At 41.7% G+C, this 20201-nt stretch overlaps 1 protein-coding gene across 6 annotated transcripts in view; it reads left to right on the top strand.

Moving 5' to 3' along the window:
- Positions 1–20201, top strand: part of FOXO3 (forkhead box O3) — a 127286-nt gene that overhangs the window by 92645 nt on the left and 14440 nt on the right. For 5 of the 6 annotated variants that reach the window (XR_008422929.1, XM_053904596.1, XM_019443031.2 and 2 more), the window contains one exon: positions 14029–15464. Coding sequence is in view for 5 of the 6 variants with exons in the window: in XM_053904596.1 (XP_053760571.1) it covers positions 14029–15429 (1401 nt within the window). In the remaining variant the exon portion in view is untranslated. Of the gene's footprint in view, positions 1–7454; positions 7627–14028; positions 15465–20201 lie in introns of those variants that run through there. The other variant, XM_053904598.1, reaches the window with a different exon arrangement.

The raw sequence follows: 20201 nt of genomic DNA, 5'->3' as shown, positions 1-20201 counted from the left end.
TGCTCTGGAGCGAGACACTACCACTATCTTTCAAGTCTGTTCACTATGCAAATGCAAACATTCAAGAAAGATAGTTCAGAACAGAGGGCCATTAGTGTTTGCTTGCAAGACATGCAGAAACTCCAGCAACCCATGGAGAGTTCTGTCTCAACTTGGATTTATTAACCCTTTAGGAAGCTTGCGTGACTTCTGTTTCTGTCCACAAATTAACATCAGGACTCGGCTGCCTTTCTTTCTTGGGAAGACAACGGAGATCATGGCTGTTCAAAAGAACCTTAATGAACTTGTTTCTGGAGAAAGCTAACACAGGGTAATATAGTTCTGTATAATGCCTCAGAGAGTTGGAAGTGTATTATTTGAAGCTACCTTTGAACCTGAAAATAGCTCAGCAGCATCTGTCCCTGTGTATTTTTCTTCCCTTGTCTTGATTTGAAGGGATTAATTTCCATGGCCCCTGTATATACAGTGATTTGTTATGCTTTAGGGGAAGACCTAGTACCTGGTCATGCTCTGAGTGCACACACACATTTCCTATTAGCAAATGAACAATTTGACTAAGGGAAAAGAGTTGGAAACTTCAGCTGAGGAGCCCTGGTGATAGGCCCAAGGAAGTTGAGAAAATCTGTGGGATAAATTTGCCAAGACAGACTCAACCAAGGAGGCAGTTATAAGGCCAGAGGTCCCCTGTCCTCAAGAATGGCCTTGGAGGGGCACCTCGGTGGCTCAGTCAGTTAGGCATCTGACTTCAGCTCAGGCCATGATCTCGCGGTTCGTGAGTTTGAGCCCCACGTTGGACTCTGTGCTGACAGCTCAGAGTCTGGAGCCTGCTTTGGATTCTATGTCTCTCTCTCTCTCTCTCTCTCTCTCTCTCTGCCCTCCCCCCCACTCCCGGCTCATGCTCAGTCTTTCTCTGTCTCTCAACAAATAAATAAACATTAAAAAAAAGAAAAAAAGAATGGCCTTGGAGTCACAGACAGTTGGTATGCAGGGACCAGTGAGCCCTGGAGCACTATGACACCTGCTAAGTGAGGCATGGCCTCACCCCCTAACTTCACCATACTAAGAGTGTCTTATGTGCCTATCCTTGCCAGTTAATATTATCCCTCCTATCCTTTGGGTGATAGATACTATACTACTGGTGTTTCTAGTTTTTTAAGTGCTTTCAAGCTTACCCCACACATCAAGTAGATTAGAGCCTAGCACATATTAATACTACAGTACTGCATTCCTTTCATGGCCTTTTGAAAAACTGACTTATCCTGTGCACATTCAGCCTTTTTCATCATAGTTTGGAGAATAGTGCTAATTAACTTGTACATTTAGGAACATCCTAGATTTTAAGTTAAAATGTGCTGGTATCTAAATGTCCACCACCACTACCACTCCCCACGAACAGTGGAATGGGTGTCTGGTTCCTTAGTTGATCATTTTCTGTGGACTTTTGAGCTGTGTGGTGCTCATCTGTACGTGTGATTGGCACCCAGAAGTGTCCTGGAATGAACAGTTGATTCACTTGGTTGGCATTTAGCAATATCATTACATTGGTCATCAGCCACTTTTGCATCCTATGGTTTTAAACAAGAAGAAATCTTGCAAAACCAGTGCAGTGAAATGCTGCACATGCAGGTGAGGTTACAGGGTAGAGAAAGCAGTTCCTCAGGAGGCTCCTTTTTAGCTGAATGTCATTGGGCTGTGGAAAGGAAAGAGAAGGGTACTGTAGACCTGAGTCACTTTGCAGAATTGTCTGCTGCGTTCTTTATTCCTGTAAAGAGAAAGTCCATCAGTTGTTTTCTCTGCAGTAGCCGACATGAGATATTCTGTTGTGTGGCATTTACTTTTTTTGTCTTCTGCTTTTTTACCAGTATCGTCTTGATTTTTGATGACTATCAGAATAACTAACATTGACATTTGGAAGATAGCCTGCTTCCAAATACATATACACTTGTCTGTTCTGTAAACCCTAGCCCAAACTTTTTCCTTCCCTAGCTGAAAAATGTGCCTCTACCCCTCCTGGTCTTTCCAGGGTGTGGGCCTGTGCTTAGCTGTGTGACTGTGCCCACACGTTGGCATATATTTCGGTGCTACCCAAAAGTAATCCGTTGCCCTTGAAATAACAAGATGAAAAAGAATTGTTTTTCTGAGCCATAACATCTGAAGAGCTGGAAACAGTTGTGTTTGTATGTGTGCCGCTAAAGCCAGTGAATTTCATGTGAAGGAAGGGATTGTAAACCAAGAACAGAAAAGCAGTTTTCCTGGATTTCAGATGACAAACTCAAGCTGTTTAACTCACCCACTCAGCACCTCCACAGCCATCCCTTTAATGTGCTTGCAGGCATTGTCAGTGATTTCTGTTTCTGCAGCTTTTGTTGCCAGAAGACAAATAATAAAATAGCATGCATATACAAACTTAAAGCAGTTTTCTACCAGTGTTTGATTGAGGTTAAACAGAAGCATCCTGATCATGCTGTCAGTTGGCAGGCAAAGGCATATTTTAAAATTCACATAGATTTAAAGAAAGCTAATCTTTTCTGGCTCTATAATAAACTAATTACATGTTTAAAATAGTATAGAGCTGAGTCCCTGTTTCAGATTAAGCCTCGTAATGGCAAGGTCAGGACAAACCAGACATTTGCCTGGCTTTGCCTGATGTCTCTGGCTTGAGGATCCACAGCACGGTGCCAGCTGTTTCAGAGCCTGAATAGGTCTGCCAAGGACGGCCAGGTAATACTGACTTGACTCACTAATGGGTTAATGCTCTCTGAGCACAGAAGCCACCAGATGTGCCACCGAGGAAGACCTGGATACTTAATAGTTTATGGCAGTAATCTTGTTTGGTTGTTCCCTAAAAGAGGTGATCCCAGGTCAGGTTAGGACATGCCAACAGTGTCTCTTTTGGGGTATATCTGAGAAAAAAGGTGTCATTTCTAAACATGATCTGGTTTCAACAAGGCTGACTTCATAGCTAGTCATTCTTCCACTCTTTCCCTTCTTTTCATAATCCTAGGGACCATGTGCAGAAACTTAGAGATGGGAACATGTCATTCAGTAACATAGATTTTTGTTCTTGTTCCTTCATGTTCCTTGGTCACCTGTTAGTGGTGCCTCTCTCCTTAGGCAGTTTGGTGATGTCAGAAGGAAACATATACGGACAGTGGTGAGAGCTTCACTCTGGAGTTAGCCTTGGGCTTGATTACTAGCACCACCAGACAAGCTACTTAAATTTTCTGTACCTCAGTTTCCTCCTGACAGGCTTGTCGTGAAAATAAGTGAGATTAGGTTTGTCAAGCACAGAGACTTGGCCTTGGTAGATGTCAAATACATTAAGTTCTTTCAGATTGCAGGTGAAGTAGACTCTTCTTTTGGATTTTTCTGTTCTTGTTTTTCTTTGGATGTGCCTTGGAGGAGACTTAGTACCAGAGTGTGTTATCTATGATTTTGAGTCTGCCTCTGAGGGCTCTGGGCCAACCTCACTACCAAGAATGAGGCCCTATAGCATCTCAAGGCAGGTAGGGAGTCAGCTCTTCTCTCTAGATGGACATGACACCTTTGTGCCAAGCCCTTGCTCCTCTAAGTAGCTCACACACTGTCATGTTGCCCTTCTTAGCATCTCTTATTACAGAGAACCGTAAGTCTACTAATTAGGCTGTCATCTTGTTTTTGGAAATTGGATTGTATAATTGAAGTTAATACTCAAAGAGGAGACTTGCTACTTCACATTTTACAGTGGATGCTTATTTCCATCTTCACTCACGTGAGGATTGGTCATTGAGCTCATGTTTTATAACATTGCCAAGTGTAATTCAGGTTTGTTTTGTGGCTGTTGCCCCTTTTCACCAATTCACTGATTAAACAAATATTTTTTTGAACACCTACTATGTACCAGGCCCCATGCTAGGTGCTAAAGCTATAATAAGACATGGTGTCTGGTTGTGAAGAGTTCTATATGTGTTCGGGGAGACACGTTCTCCTCAAATTATAAAACAAGGCAGACTGAAGTTGGATGGCTTGGTGGCTGGCTGGATGGGTGGGTAGAAGATACTACCTACCCATGCTTTGTGCTCCCTGCACTTCATCCCTTTAACCGGTGTGGTAATCCAGACATTGGAACCAATGTTGTTTCTGGGTATTACTGTTCTACCTTAAGGCCAGGAGATCAGAGTTTGTCTCAGCGTGGCGTCCACTTACTAGCTGATTGACTTCAGGTACTCCCTTGTATCTCTTTGGCCCTTTGTTTCTTTCACTATAAAGTTAAGGCTGCGTGTTACTAGATGGGTTTCACAGCCTTCTCCATTTTCCCCAGTTTACTTTTTACTGAACTTCCTGCTCTCATCACTTATATAATGCCATGAAAGTGATTATTAAACTCTGATGTATTCCTGAATTCTGGTCATGTATTTCCAGTGCCTTTTCTGTTTCCACCCACAATAAATTTTCAAACTGGAAAAACTTGTAGCTTTATTGTTTTTTAATCTAAGTGAAAATTATGTTAATAGTAAAACTATTTCTGTTCTACTTTGTTCTACTCTGTGGAGTCCATTTCAAGAATGTTCTGTAACTTCATGGTGTTTAACCCTTTGAGGCATCCATTTCGTGTAGCTAGCTGTGCATGGTCTCCACAGGGAATTGACGTAGTGTGTGCCCGTGTGGGAAAGGGAAATGGATTCAGTAACAACATCAGGGAAGAAGCTTGGAGAAAGAGAGCAGGAGCTGCCAAAGGCTATAACTTTAACCTGCTTTCTGGGGATTGTAATTCTATTGACTGCATGCCTTTAACTGCTTCTCCCTCAGTCTGGGGAGAAGGATGGGCAGGGGATTGGAAGCAGGAGGGCTCATGGGGAGGGGCAGGGTGCTGCCGACAGTGGGTGTGGGCAGAGGTTGCAAGGCTGCCAGGGTTCTCTTTGTGCCGGAAGTGCAGGTTTGGCTGTAAGGAATGGAATGTTCCCTCTTGCCCTCCAAGAACAGAAACAGCTGTGGAAGAGCTTGAAAAGATTACTAAATGAAAAAAAAAAATTAATATGAAAATAAAAGCCACATAGAAAATCCAACAAGACTGCAGTAGAGTAGTAGCCGTCTTTTTCATGCTCTTCGAGAGAACTTTCTTCCTATCTAGGATTCCTTTTTTTCATTTGAGGGCAGGACAGATTGTCTCCCCAGCCCTTCCTCTTCTGAGAAAGCCTCATGTGTCTCATTTTGCTTGGGTAAAGAATGGGTTCATTATGCTGATTATCAGATGATTGCTATTATTTTATTCGGTTTAGTGAGAGACCAGAACCTGTCACTTACTGCATGAAAACTTGAAGCAAACGTTAATTTTCAAAGGAGGTCTCTGTGGGTAGAGGATTATTGTTAGCAAATTTAACAGAAATCTTGTTTCAAGCTGGAAATTTAATCCTTCAGCCAAGTTCCTGACAATATTTATTTTAGAACATTGTCTTTTTAAAATAAGTCCCTTAATGGTTTAAACTTAGTGTTTTAAACAAGAGTAAGAGTAGAGCTAGCCTGGGACTTGTCTTACACATCACGGTTGATTGTGCAATGCTTTATGTGAATGTTTATTTAAGTTTTCTTCTCTGTCTAAAAGGCTTGCTTGCCTATTACAGCCGGTATTCCATATAGTCAGAAATAATAACTGTTTCTGATTTCAAGTCTGTTTTATGCTATCATGCTTTCTGTACTTGCTTTTGAACAACAGGTTAGCCCCAAAGAAGATGAAATCTAGTGGAAAATCTAGTGGAAGCCAGCTAAAACCTAGACTCTACCAGTTTCTAATAAGAAGGACCAGCCTCACACTTGCCCCTCAGATGGCGGCACTACTTGGCTCTTTGCCATGTCCACTCAAGGATCTTTGCCCTGAGTGTAATGATGTAGTGTTTTGCACAGTTGAGGAATGAGAAGGAATGAGAAATGGAATATGTGATTATTATTTTTGAGACTGATTATGTCCTCAGGAAGTTCATCAAGTGATACTTTGCTGTCTTAACAGTGGGAGCTGATAAGTACCTCAGGATTGGGGTATGGCTTTTTCAGTAGTTATTTTTACCCAGTCTGTCTTTTTGGCATTTTGCTTGAAGGATAGTCTATGAAAGGGATTGTATGAGATTGCATGCTAATTCAGGGAGGCTCCTGAAAATTACAGGGATTAGCTACTGTCCCAGCTCATCCTGTCTTCAGCCTATTATCAATTCTTAGTTTTGTGAATGCCCACATGTCCTCTTTTCTGTCCATGCCTATCCATGCTGGGTGGAGAAGTGGCACAGGACAGAATGAGATGACCATCCACAGGCAGTACAAGGTCAAGGACCCTTCTTCCCTGTCTCCCTTGCCTTTTTTTTTTTTTTTTTTTTCTTTTTAAGAAAAAAGATAAGCTGGATCCCAGTGGCCTGAAAAATTACTGTCTCTGTTTTACTCTGCACATATAATCACAGCTTGATTCTGTAGCCCCAGTTCTCATCCTTATTTTCTAAGTGGTGGGAACTTGAACTTAGAAAACACCGATTCTGCTTCCCAGACCTGGGAAGACTAGGGACGGTTAGGTTGGACTCAGAGTCTCAGTCACTGGAAAGGCAAGGGGGAAATTCCAGTGATTCTCAGCTCTCCTTGCACAGAACAATCTGGGGAGCTTTAAAAATGCACCTCTACCTTAGCCTTACCCACACCAATTGAATCAGAATCCCTGGGAGTAGGGCAGGAGTATGTAAAGCTTCCCCAGGTGATTCTAATGGGCAGCCAGGGGAAAGAATTAATACTTAAGAGAAGTCAGGGGCTTGTCCAGAGAACTGCCTTTGAAAGAGCCTGTCATTATAAATCAAAGGCCACTTCCCAGGCCCTCTCCTAAAGCTGTATCTTTGCATTACTCTGCAGTGGCACCCAGCCCCCTGGGTCTCCTCGTGACTTGTGGTTTTCATTGGGCTTTTCACGTGACCTTTATCATCGACTGCTCAGGAGATGCATATATTAGAATTCAGGCATTTGGCAGCCTCATTCTGAATTGTCATTGCCCACAAGTCAAAGCAGTGAGACCTACTTGAAATGCTGGTCCTATGTGTAAGGTAGATGAATATTGTGTCTAAAAGCAATCTTTTGCAGATTGTCCCCACTGAAATCCCTTAGAAGGACCAGGTGGATGCCTGCAATCTGCCTGGTGGGGAGCAATGGGTCTGGCTTAGGGGTTGACAGCCATAGCTCTCATTTTGCTACTTTTGAGACAGCACAAAAAAAGAGAGGGAGGGGTTGTCTTCAAAAAAATAAATAAATAAATAAAATGGAAGGTAGGCAGGGGCCTTTAAGAGTTAAATTACACAACTCCCTTTTTATTTTTAAAGTCAGTGGATTCCTTGTTGCCGTTGCTGAGAAAGATAAATTGATACCACATGTTGCTTCCAGACAAAACCCTCTCTGTGTTCCAGGGGGAGCACATGCAGCTGGTGTCTGGGTTAGTGGACAGTCTCCACAAGGTAAACATGGGTTGGAAGGGGCTGGAGTGGACATAGGGTAGCAACAGTTAGGAAATTACCAGTCACTCCTGACTGACACAGCACCTTTGAAATACTTTAAAGAGTCTGAAATCTTCCTGGAAGGAGCCGCCCTCTCACCTTTTGGCTTAAATTATACGATGCTCGGAAAACAGTAAGTGAACGTTTCTGATGTCACTGCTTCCGTATGTGGGATTTGACAGTTGAGAGCCTCTTTTGTGCTTGGCACTTCAGTGAGTATTTTGCATGCATAATTTCATTTAACCTTCCCGAAGATCCTAGAGTTAGGCAGAGAGGGTAATTTTATCCTCATTTTGTGAAAGGGGCATCTGAGGTTCACTCAGTTGCCCAAGGTCATTGGACAAATGTCAGAGCCAGGATTCTAGCTCGGACCTGACTGACATCAGAGTCTGTACTCTTCCTTCAACATCATGCTGCCCCACCTCCATTAGCCACCTTAAATTGTGTGTGTCAATTATCCACTTTGTAAAGTTCCAGTGGGGAATACTTGGTCATTTCAGGCAGCTTCTCTCGGACACCTAACCTAATCTGTTCTGGGTCCATGTGTCTTCACAATCAGTTGGCATGTATGTAGTGACCATGTGCACTTTAATATTAGTAATAAATGTATCTTACAGTAGAAAACTGCCTTTCAGGAGAGCAAGAAAAATAATTACCAGATTCTGATAAGTACAGTCATCTTTATGCTAATTTCTTCGAGGAGAACCAAGCAAAGAAATCTCATGCTGACTGTGGGCCACAGCCCGGAGTGTGAAATCGAGTTCCTTCATACTACCTCCTTCACACACCTTCTGCACATACCTCCTTGAAGGATTAGGCCACTAAATAAAGCTGCAATCACACAGGACACAGGTTTTCCAGATCTCTTCCTATTTAACTCCATCGAAAGCATCTAAAGCATTTCTGTCCCAAGCTTGCTTGGATGTAAATCATTTTGTAAAAGAGAGCATTGACATAAAATGGGATGAAGAGTGTTCTTCTCTCTGCTCTCTCTTCGGACACATTGTGTTAGAGATGCTTTAAGGATTCTCTAAATCTTTGGGGCAGCTTGGAAAAAAAACTGGCATATTTGTCCCTGACACTAAAGTTTCTTCCTAGAAAATGTTTGCTTTCCTGTAATTTCCAGTATCTGGATTTCTTAGTAGTGAACTTAAATAACCAGAACTATTCACATGATTTGGGGTTGAGGTTGTAGTGTAGCTTCGTGGCTCCTTTAGTAAGTGTGATGACAGAATGGCCTGTGCTCTAGCAATAGGACTTTTGGTTGTTAATATTTACCTTATCAAGTTAACATTAAGGAAAACACATCCTTAGTACTTCAGCCAATTAACAATGGCTTGCCTTACAAAGTATTAGAAAAGTTAATTCTAGTCTTGTCACACCATTCTTTTTTTTTTTTTTTAATGTTTTATTTTATTTTTGAGAGAGACAGAGACAGAATGCAAGTAGGTTAGGGACAGAGAGAGAGGGAGACACAGAATCCGAAGGAGGCTCCAAGCTGTCAGCACAGAGCCTGATGCAGGGCTCACACTCACAGAGCTGTGAGATCATGACCTGAGCCAAAGTCAGACGCTCAACCGACTGAGCCACCCAGGCACCCCAGCCATTCTTCCTTTACTTCAGCTCCCAATCCCCAAACTAATGTAAAATCCTAGAAATATAAACTGTTTTGTATGGTATATGAATTAGTGGAAAACTATAGAATATTTTTAATGGCGGTTTTTATAGTTTAAAATACACACAAGTAGGGGGGCAGAAATATAAACTGTTTGGTATGGTATATGAATTAATGGAAAACTATAGAATATTTTTAATGGCGGTTTTTATAGTTTAAAATACACACAAGTAGGGAGGCACCTGGCTGGCTCAGTTGGAAGAGCACGCGACTCTTGATTTCCAGGTTGTGAGTTTGAGCCCCTCGTTGGGTGAGGAGATTATAAAAAGGATAAATAAACTTTAAAAAATAAATAAAATACAGTACACCGGAAACTAATTTACAGACCATAATATAGAGGTCTTTAGAGAACTTAAATGATAGATCATGAGATTTTACAGTTGGTCTGTTTTTAGAAATCCCACTTCTCATTTCTGGGACTGACTTGAAGGAGTATCATCCCTTTGAAATCTTACAGAACTCATATCACCATTAACTTTTGTTATCAGGGAAGGTGTGGGGAAACATCGTACTCCTGACATTTTATCTGGCATTTATTTATTTACTTACCTTTTCCTGCTTTCCCAAAATTTAGGTAGAGAAACTACTGATTAGAATCATGACCTGTAAGAAAACCAGAATCTATTTCTGGAATCCACCTTGTTAGGATGAGGGAGCATTTGAACTGGAAATGGACAGAAGGACCATATTTATTGGCCTTTGGATTTTATAAATGAATTATGGATTTTATAAATGGGAAGCTGGCCAGCCTATATGTATAGAGGCTCCTGAGATAGGGGACTGTCACAATGGTGGTGGCAGTTTCTGTGTTGTCTTGGTCATATAACCTGAAAAACCTGAGTGTTGTGTAGGTAATATGCCTAAGGGCATGCATTCTGCTAGTAATAATCTCTAAAACAAGAGTAGAGCAAAGAGTGGAAACTGAAGCTAGTCACCGATTTAATAAGTCAGGTTTTGTTTCAGAACCTAAGGACAGTTAACATTGGTTGGTATGGTGACCATTGCCTTCTCCCTAGAAGGAATGCTATCATGGCCTCCTTAGTAAAGAAACACAAACATGGGCTGTGTGAGCCTTCACTTTCTCGTCAGTTCTTCTGAAAGACTTTCTTTAAAAAAAGGTTTATTTTTAATTTAGGAAAGTCCCATCAAATTATTATCCCTATTTCATAAACAGAATTACAGTAATAAAGTTGTGCTTTTATATCCTTGTTCTTTCTTAAATGTTTCTTTGAAATGTTAACAGAAATAGGTTAAACGATGACTTCTAAATAATTTGGTGACAAACCTGTGAAAGGTTATATAGTAAAAGCATTGGATTTGAGTACGGAAAACAAATTTCACTTTGGGTTATATAGGCAGTGTGACCCTGGTGTAAGTTATTTAATATCTCTCAGCCTGAGCCCTCATCAAGATGATGAGAGCACTGATACCAACTTTGCAGGTTTATTATAAGGATTAGAGACCATGAATTTAAAAGCTATGTCTCAGTAACTGGCAGTGCTCTAATTAGGCAGCTTCTCATTTCTTCACCCTTGAGATCAGGGCTCTGGGCCCTGACATCTTGTCCTGTGCTTCTGGTCCTAAATGTGGGTATTCCAGCGCCTTTACCACATGTCTTTACAGAAGCTTAATTTCTGTCTCCAAATTTTAGCCAATTGTAGCTTGAAATTTTGTTAAATTATACATATACATTGTTGAAGTTTAGAGTTGTAGTAATAGATGACTATTAGAAAATTCATGTAGGGCATTTTGGAATTCTGTAAAGTGTTCCTTTTTTTTTTTTTTTTTTTGTAGTTGGTTTGGAATTGGTGAAAATAAAAATACATTTAAAAAATACTATTCTCTAAGTGCTTTTTTTTTTTTTTTTTTAAGTTTATTTATTTTCAGAGAGAATGCACCCGTGAATGGCGAAGGGGCAGAGAGAGAGGGAGAAAGAAAGAATCCCAAGCAGACTCTGTGCTGATAGCAGCCCATGTCGGGGTCAAACTCCGGAACCATGAGATCATGACCTCAGTCGAAATCAAGAGTCTGATGTTACAGACTAAGCCATCTAGGCACACTCCCTCCCCCTCAAGTGCTTTTCAAAGAGGGGATAACTGGATACTTAAGATTGGTCATTATTAATCCTAGGTGTTATATGAACTCATTCCAAAACCTAGAGCAAAGGGGCCTGGCCAGGGTTCCACATTGCTCCCATATAGCTTCAGAACCTTCCTGTTTTCACCAAGAAGTTTAAGTTTTTTATTTAATATATCTAGTCATTTGAGTACTCAGATAGTAGAACCATCTTGCACCTGCCTGCTTTTTGAACCCTACAGAATGAATTTTAAGAACATGCTTTGAATCTGTTTTATAAAGTGTTTTACTTTTTAAAGAAACATAATTTCTGAACCATTAGTAGACATGCCATTATTTTATTTATTTATTTATTTATTTATTTATTTATTTATTTATTTTATTTTTTAATATGAAACTTATTGTCAAATTGGTTTCCATTATTCTTTTAAAAACCAGAGGAGTAAAAGGGAATCAGAGTATATAGTCTCCTGGGCAACATTCGTCTTATCAGATACTCAGTATGTTGCCTGTTTTTTTTCCTCTCAACTGTCTCTTTATGGGCATATCATAGAAATGCCAACTTATGACCCATGGTTGTTCATGTTCATTGCCCAACCTGAACTGCAGGCCTTCCTTACATAGGAACACGTACATGGGAATCACTGAGTATTTTGAGTTACTTATGGTAAAATCCTGCCCACTTTCTGTGTTCTAAAAACATTCTGGTAGAACACATGTATTTGTATCTTCTACATAAATACAGTGGTGATTGCCAATTTTTTAAAAACTATGGGAACTTTTAGGATTGTTTGTATTTCATATACTGCACAAGGCAATACTTTTTGTCTTTAACTTGTGAATAAAAACTCATCTGTCCTGTAGTTTCTGTTCCAGATGTGGAGAAGACCATCAACTACTCTCTTTTACTGCACATGAGGCATTTTATAGATTAGAATGAGCCCGCATCAGGTGATGAGCTCTCCCCACCATGGACTCTGTGTTTTATAATAGCAATAAGAACACCCTGACTTGGTAGAGTGATCAGTTCCTAAAGCATATTACCATATATCATTCTTACATCATCCCTGTCAGGGAGGGATGGTTTGGATGTTATTATGGCTATAATGAAGATAGAGAAGTGAAGTTGTTGCAGACAGATTAAATGATTTGCTCAAGGTCACATGGTTGATCATTGCAGAGATAGGACTGGATCTAGGTCATCCCAGCCAACCAAGCTTATCTACCAAGCTGAGAGGAAGATCTTGCAAGATGGCTGCAGTTGTTAGGATTTTAAAGATATTTTGCTCTTTTTTTTTAATCTTTTAATATGAAATAGTTTTAAATGTATAGAAAAATTGGAAAACTACTACAGAGTTCTCATATCCCAACATCAAGTTTCCCGTTGTTAACATCTTACCTTAAAGTTTAGTACATTTGCCACAACTAATGAACTAATATTAATACCTTATTATGAACTGATAGTCCATACGTTATTCAGATTTCCCTCATTTTTACCTAATGTCCTTTTTCTGTTCCAGCATCCTGTCCAGGTTGCTACGTTACATTTAATCATCATTCTTCCTTAGATTCCTTGTGGGTCTGACAGTTGGGAAGAGTATGCAACAGACATTTTTTAAATGCCCCTTAATTAGTATTTGTCTGATGTTTTTCTCATAGTTAGACTGGGGTGACGGTTTTTAGAAGGAAGACTACAAAAGAGGGTGCCATTTTCATCGTATCAGATCAAGAGTACGTATTATCAACATGACTTAGCCCTATTGATGTTGACCTCGATCACCTGAGATAGTGTTTGTTTCTCTACTGTCAAGTTACTTTTTCCCTCCTTTCCAGACTGAACTCTTTGGAAGGAAGTTACTATGCTCAGACTGCATTGCCTGGAAGGGAAATATCTATATAAATTACTTAAAATTGTTCTGAATGGGCAACTTGCCTATTTCTGTCAACTCAGCAAATTTTACTCTTCCATTTTCTTCTTTTTTTTTTTTTTTTTAATGTTTATTTTGAGAGAGAACGAGAGTGTGAGCACAGAAGGGGCAGAGGGAGAGGAAGAGAGAGAGAGAGAATCCCAAGCGGGCTCCACACCGTCAGCTCAGAGCCTGACATGGAGCTCGATCTCATGAACCATGAGATCATGACCTGAGCTGAAATCAAGAGTTGGATGCTTAACCCACTGAGCCACACAAGCACCCTACCATTTTTTTTTCTTATACCTGGCAGACAGGTATGAAATTATGGCAGGAAGAGATGGAGTTATAGAAAGGATAGGTAACAATTCACACCAGTTGAGTTTATAGTAGTGATTAAGAAAAGGTAGATGCTGCCTTTATGCTAGTGGAGGAGGGAACCATAAGAAAATAGAGTAGCCCCTTGAGTGATTAATTACCCTTAGAGAGCCAAGGAGGTTTGTTGCAAAATGGAAGAGTGCTGTGGTAATAAAATTATATAAGTGTGAACTTTAGTGTAGGAAATAGTATTCTAGAAAAGGACAACAAAACTTAGGAATTTGGGGAAAACAATGTCATTGAGCATGTACATTTCCAGCATCTCCTGGATATGAAACCATCTCCCACCTCCTAAATACCACAATTGGCCATTTACAATGTTGTCATTGTTCCGAGCTGGGTGGGGAGTATATCATACAAATGTTTATCTTTTTTTTTTTTCCTTTTTAATCCTCCAAAAACTAAGGAGGCTTTCAAAAATAAGTCTGATTAACTACTTCTGGCTGCTTAGTTTTGGTCCATTTTGTCTCATATTCTGCATTTTCCATTCTCTCTACAGAACTCTATCCGGCACAACCTGTCACTGCACAGCCGTTTCATGCGGGTCCAGAATGAGGGGACTGGCAAGAGCTCTTGGTGGATCATCAACCCTGATGGGGGGAAGAGCGGGAAGGCACCCCGGCGGCGGGCTGTCTCCATGGACAACAGCAACAAGTATACCAAGAGTCGTGGCCGTGCAGCCAAGAAGAAGGCAGCCCTGCAGACAGCCCCCGAGTCAGCAGATGACAGTCCCTCCCAGCTCTCCAAGTGGCCTGGCAGCCCCACGTCACGCAGCAGTGACGAGCTGGATGCGTGGACCGACTTCCGCTCACGCACTAATTCCAATGCCAGCACGGTCAGTGGCCGCCTGTCACCCATCTTGGCAAGCACGGAGTTGGATGACGTCCAGGATGATGATGCACCGCTCTCCCCCATGCTCTACAGCAGCTCAGCTAGCCTGTCACCCTCTGTAAGTAAGCCATGCACCGTGGAGCTACCACGGCTGACCGACATGGCGGGCACCATGAATCTGAATGATGGGCTCTCTGACAACCTCATGGATGACCTGCTGGATAACATCACACTCCCATCGTCCCAGCCATCGCCCACCGGAGGGCTCATGCAGCGGAGCTCTAGCTTCCCATACACCGCCAAGGGCTCCGCCCTGGGCTCTCCAACCAGCTCCTTCAATAGCACGGTGTTTGGACCCTCATCTCTGAATTCCCTGCGCCAGTCTCCCATGCAGACCATCCAAGAGAACAAGCCAGCTACCTTCTCTTCCATGTCACACTATGGCAACCAGACACTCCAGGACCTGCTCACTTCAGACTCACTCAGCCACAGCGATGTCATGATGACCCAGTCAGACCCCTTGATGTCTCAGGCCAGCACCGCTGTGTCTGCCCAGAACTCCCGCCGGAACGTGATGCTTCGAAATGACCCAATGATGTCCTTTGCTGCCCAGCCTAACCAGGGGAGTTTGGTCAATCAGAACTTGCTCCACCACCAGCACCAAACCCAGGGCGCTCTCGGTGGCAGCCGTGCCTTGTCGAATTCTGTCAGCAACATGGGCTTGAGCGACTCCAGCAGCCTTGGGTCAGTCAAACACCAGCAACAATCTCCTGTCAGCCAGTCTATGCAAACCCTCTCGGACTCTCTCTCAGGCTCCTCCTTGTACTCAGCTAGTGCAAACCTTCCCGTCGTGGGCCACGAGAAGTTCCCCAGCGACTTGGACCTGGACATGTTCAATGGGAGCTTGGAGTGCGACATGGAGTCCATTATCCGTAGTGAACTCATGGATGCCGATGGGTTGGATTTTAATTTTGATTCCCTCATCTCCACACAGAATGTTGTTGGTTTGAACGTGGGGAACTTCACTGGTGCTAAGCAGGCCTCATCTCAGAGCTGGGTGCCAGGCTGAAGGATCACTGAGGAAAGGGGAAGTGGGCAAAGCAGGTCAGTGCCCAATGCTATGGCATTTAATAACAAAGTGTGGTTAATTGGGGGGAGGCTGACTTTTATTTACTTTGAACTTTACTCCACATTGAGAAATCGAGAACCATGGAGCGGTGGTACACAGTACATGGCTCCCAACCTGTTCATCTCCAAGTCAGACAGGGCCATCAGGTGCCCCTCTCTGCAGTTTGCTGACAGCTCAGGAATTTTACTGCCAGTAAAAAGAACATACACATATTCAGATATTTCATTCTATTCTTTTTTTCTTTTTTTGTATCTAGTCATCCTCGCTTACCTATGACACAGGTCTCCCTACTTGATGGATGGATGAGGATAGAATGGAAAGAGGGGAGGAAGGGAGACCTTAGGTCACACAAACTTCAAGGTTAAGGACCCAGCCAGAAGACATTCTTAGATGCTCAGGTCCAACACCACCTTTGTCAATCTTCCATGTTATGGTTTCTTCATCTTTTTCCAGTAAAGTAACAATTCACAGGTACTTCTAATTTAACTGTAGAATATATATTCTGGACTCTTCCATACATGAGTATTTCCACCAAAAGCAAGATCTGTTAGGGGTGCCTGGGTGGCTCAGTCGGTTAAGCATCTGACTTCAGCTCAGGTCATGATCTCACTGAGGTCTGTGAGTTCGAGCCCCACGTCGGGCTCTGTGCTGACAGCTCAGAGCCTGGAGCCTGCTTCCGATTCTGTGTCTCCCTCTCTCTCTCTGCCTGTCCCCTGTTTGCACTCTGTCTCTCTCAAAAATAAACATTAAAAAAAAATAAAAAAAAACAACATCTGTTAGATTCTTCACCATAGGACTAATCATGTTTATGAGTTAGCGTTCAGCATACAAGCATTTAGAGAGCAAAAGATTACATTGAAAACCGTTTTTGTGTGAATGAGAAAGAGACCACTTGGTCATGTGCTTCTTGTTCCTCAACGTGTAAGTGAGGTCAGGTTCCTAACAGTGACGTGAGTTGCGAAAGGGAGAAGAGATTTTTTTTAATTGTGGCATTTTAATACTGTTGGAACCAGAAGGATCATATAACATGATGTGGTAAGAAAAGCATTTTATTAAAATCAGAAATCAAGGGTTTAGTTTCACTTCTGCTAGTTTCTGGCCACTATCAGGGATGTGCCACTTAGCTTCTGAGCCTCAATTTCCACTCTTATAAAAATGAGTAGAATAGCCCCTTTGTTACCTCTCACAGGGTTATTCTAAGCATCAAATGCACCGAAGTATATGGAAGTGCTTGTAAAACTGCAGTGGGCTGAAATATGTATGGTGTAATTAGGTAAACATACTGATTGATAGAAGAGTAAGCACAGAGCCCAGAAAGGCTAAGTAGTTTGCTGAAGGTCACACAGCTGGACCCAAAATCCATATTTCCTGAATGGCTTGAACCATGATAGTTTTCCCTAATTTTCTCTAAGTAGGAAAAAATAGGAAGTGTTCTGAACTGAAGCCAGCATAGCAGAAATACACAAGCTTGCCCCGAAACTCTCCTTAAGAAGTAACATGAGCACTGGGGTATTCTGCTGACAGGTTTGTGCCTCCAGACCCTACCCCATGTTCAAGAGCTCTGTCTGTTCTGTGCCCCAGCTCCTCTTTTTAAAAAACCTCAGTAAGCTCCTTACACCCTTCTTTAAATGGTGTAAAAGGGAAATGCGATTCAAAGCCATAAAAACCCGGAGCCTTGTTTAACCCTCTGCCCTGGTGAAGGAATTACAAGGGTCCCCTATGGTGAACTCACTGCAGCTCACGGGGTAGTTGTAGAAAGGGGAGTGTCAAGAGTGTTGCGGTGCTGCAGCTTCTCAGCTTTCCCAGGCATAAGCGGGCCACTAATGGGACTCAGACATCTGTTTTCAGTCATTTAATAGCCCTTGAGATGGTAAAAAGACTGTAATGGAAGCTAAATAGGGTGACACACTTGCATGCCAGCCAGTTCAGTACCAGAACTCAGACTGTGAAGATTTTGCCTTGAGAAATAGAGACATTTGGCTTTTAGAAGAATAGATAGTTTGTTTTCCTTTAAGAAGTGGAATGTGATTGTGGCTTCTAATGACACAAGTAAATTTTAATTTTGGTAGAGTTGTAAAGGAGACCCACTTTCTAATTTGTTGAAAAGAGTTCAGGAGAAAATGTAATATCAATTTTTGTGTAATTTTTCAAGTATAGGTTTTCTTTTTAGTTGAATAGCAGACCTTTCTTGTATATGTATAATTCTAAAAGATTGTATAAAAATATTTTAAGGGAGATTTAAATACTTGCATTTTAAAAACATGTTTAATGAATTATTATTTGAATAATAAATAACCACTTTTGGGATAATGCATTTTATTGTTATGCCCTAATGGAGCTTTAGGATCGTTTAGTCACCTTTTTCTCACAACATTTTGGGGAGGTTCTTTTGAGAAGATATTTCTTCATTTAAAAATGAAAAGCCACCAAAAATGTCCTGAAAGTAAACTAGCTCAATGTGATCAGAGCAAGAAAAAAAGCATCCTAAAGACGATGGGATCTTTGAGGGAGTCTGGTTTCTAGGTGTAGGATTTCCATATTGCTTTGGAATGAATTGTTCTTCTAAACTGCCAGGAGCACGTGTGACCTGAAGTATATTTACCCTTAAACTTATCTTGTGTCTATCACTTTATTGAAGACTCTTAAATTCACAGAACAGGCCTGAAGTCACAACCTCAGACCTCTCTTCTCCCAAATGAAGTACCCCAGCTTCCCAAGAGTTGTTCTAGACTAGCTTTCTTGGTTTGGCTTTTTTTTTTTTTTTTTTTTTTAAACAAGTCGCCATGGTATTCTCCAAACTCCTTTCCTGCCTAAACTGAGGGTCACGTGGCCCTAAATTGCAGTTGTGGAGTAAACGGAACGGCTCTGTCCAGTTGACAGTCCTTCTGGAGAGCCGTGGAGAGGTGCTTCTCTGGAGGGCTGGGTGTTTCACACACACGTCATTCATCCTAGACTATGTGTAAAATCCTTTGACCTGTGGGTCTATCTGGAAAAGAAAAAAGAACCATACCTTTTTACGAGTGCCAGCTACTGGGATGTGAAGGGCACTTTCTTCTCTATAAAGCCGTGGTGCACATACTTTGAAATTGGCAGTGGAGTTGTCTGTGAGCTAGTGTGGTGGTTGCAACGCTGAGCTTCCCTGGAGCCCTCCTGTATCTGACGTGGGTCTCCTCTCAGTGGGAAAGCAGCCTTGACCTCACTGTAGTTTTGAGGTCAAAAGATGCCTAAGTTCACAAGCTCCTTCATTCATCTTCACCTTTTGACGTTTGGAGACCCCATTAGGGAACAGCCCAGTATTTAGTTTTAAACTACTTGGAGATAAAGAACGGAAAACATCAAGAAAGAATGTTTCAGCATTCTAATATTCTTTCCACGAAGTGGCCCTAGTAAGAGATACGTGATGATCCAGAACTAAAAAGAAACAGTGGTATACTAGTGTGAAAACAGCAGGATCTAGTGCTGGAGGCCATTTAGAATTTATATTTAGGCTGCTTTCCAAAAGGAGCAAATCTTTGATACTTGTTGAACTAATATTTGAATGCTGTGATCTGTTACATATTCATGTTGGGGAATAGAACTAATTCTGACCAAATACAGACAATGTAGGCTATTTATGTCATGATCTTTTTCTTGATGTAGATATTTCTGTGTTAGGCAGTATAATGTATGATAAATATGAATCTGTAGGTATTGCATGGAGAATATTTACTTGCACTTGTGACTGTAGTCTACTCTTTGGTTACAATATGCCAGCCTCAAGAATTCTTCATCTGCAGGGATCTTTATTCTTACCTTTAAAAGAGCCTGCAGTCTGAACTGTCATTCATTGAGAGAATGGCTGTCTGGATCCTTTTAGTGTTGACAACAGTAAAGGAAAATTGACATAGCTGTGAAAAGGGGTTTTCTGTGCAGAGGCTGGTATACTCCTTACATACATTCTTTTCTCTGGCAAGCTGTGATACCCAGCACTGAGGCTGCTCTTCCTGGGCAAAGGGACAGAGCCTGAATGACTCTCACTTTAAGCAGTTACATTTATAAATGGCTTTCTGGACGGTCTCTTTGGCCACAGAGCTTATGTGGAGCATGAATAAATGGGGTGAAAATCACCTGAATTACTACTGGAAATTCTTGTAAACTTTAAGCTCCCACTAAATGCTTCTTTTTCCAGGGTCATAATGCTCAATACTCAACATCTTATAAATAAAGTTTCAGGGTGCCTGGGTGACTCAGTCGGTTTAACATCTGTCTCTTGATTTCGGCTCAGGTCATGATCTCATGGTTTGTGGGATTGAGTCCTACGTTGGACTCTACGCTGACAGCACAGAACTTGCTTGAGATTCATTCTCTCTCTCTCTCTCTCTCTCTCTCTCTCTCTCTCTCTCTCTCTGTCTCTCTCTCTCAAAATACATAAATTAAAAAAATAACATCTTCTCAAGTACAGTCTTCCCCCAGGTGCCACATATGCTTCTCATAAGGCTTCCCTTTCTGTATGGAAACTGGAGAAAGGACCTTGACGGGATCTACTTCTGTGCTATCACTGGAGAGATTGGCCAGGGGGCTGCCTTGTTCCTGGGGCGGGGAGAAGGATGTTTGCTGACTGCTTGCTCTTTCCGACTTGGAGATGCATGCTTTAATGCTAGATTTTCATTCCAAGGTGGAGAATCCCCACTTTGTAAGAGGCATCCCCCACTTCACCCTGGTTTTATTAATGT

The sequence above is a fragment of the Panthera pardus genome, unplaced genomic scaffold (assembly GCF_024362965.1).
Source record: "Panthera pardus isolate Hobbes unplaced genomic scaffold, ASM2436296v1 HiC_scaffold_17, whole genome shotgun sequence".
NCBI lineage: Eukaryota > Metazoa > Chordata > Mammalia > Carnivora > Felidae > Panthera > Panthera pardus.
This window is presented reverse-complemented; position numbering and strand designations above follow the sequence as displayed.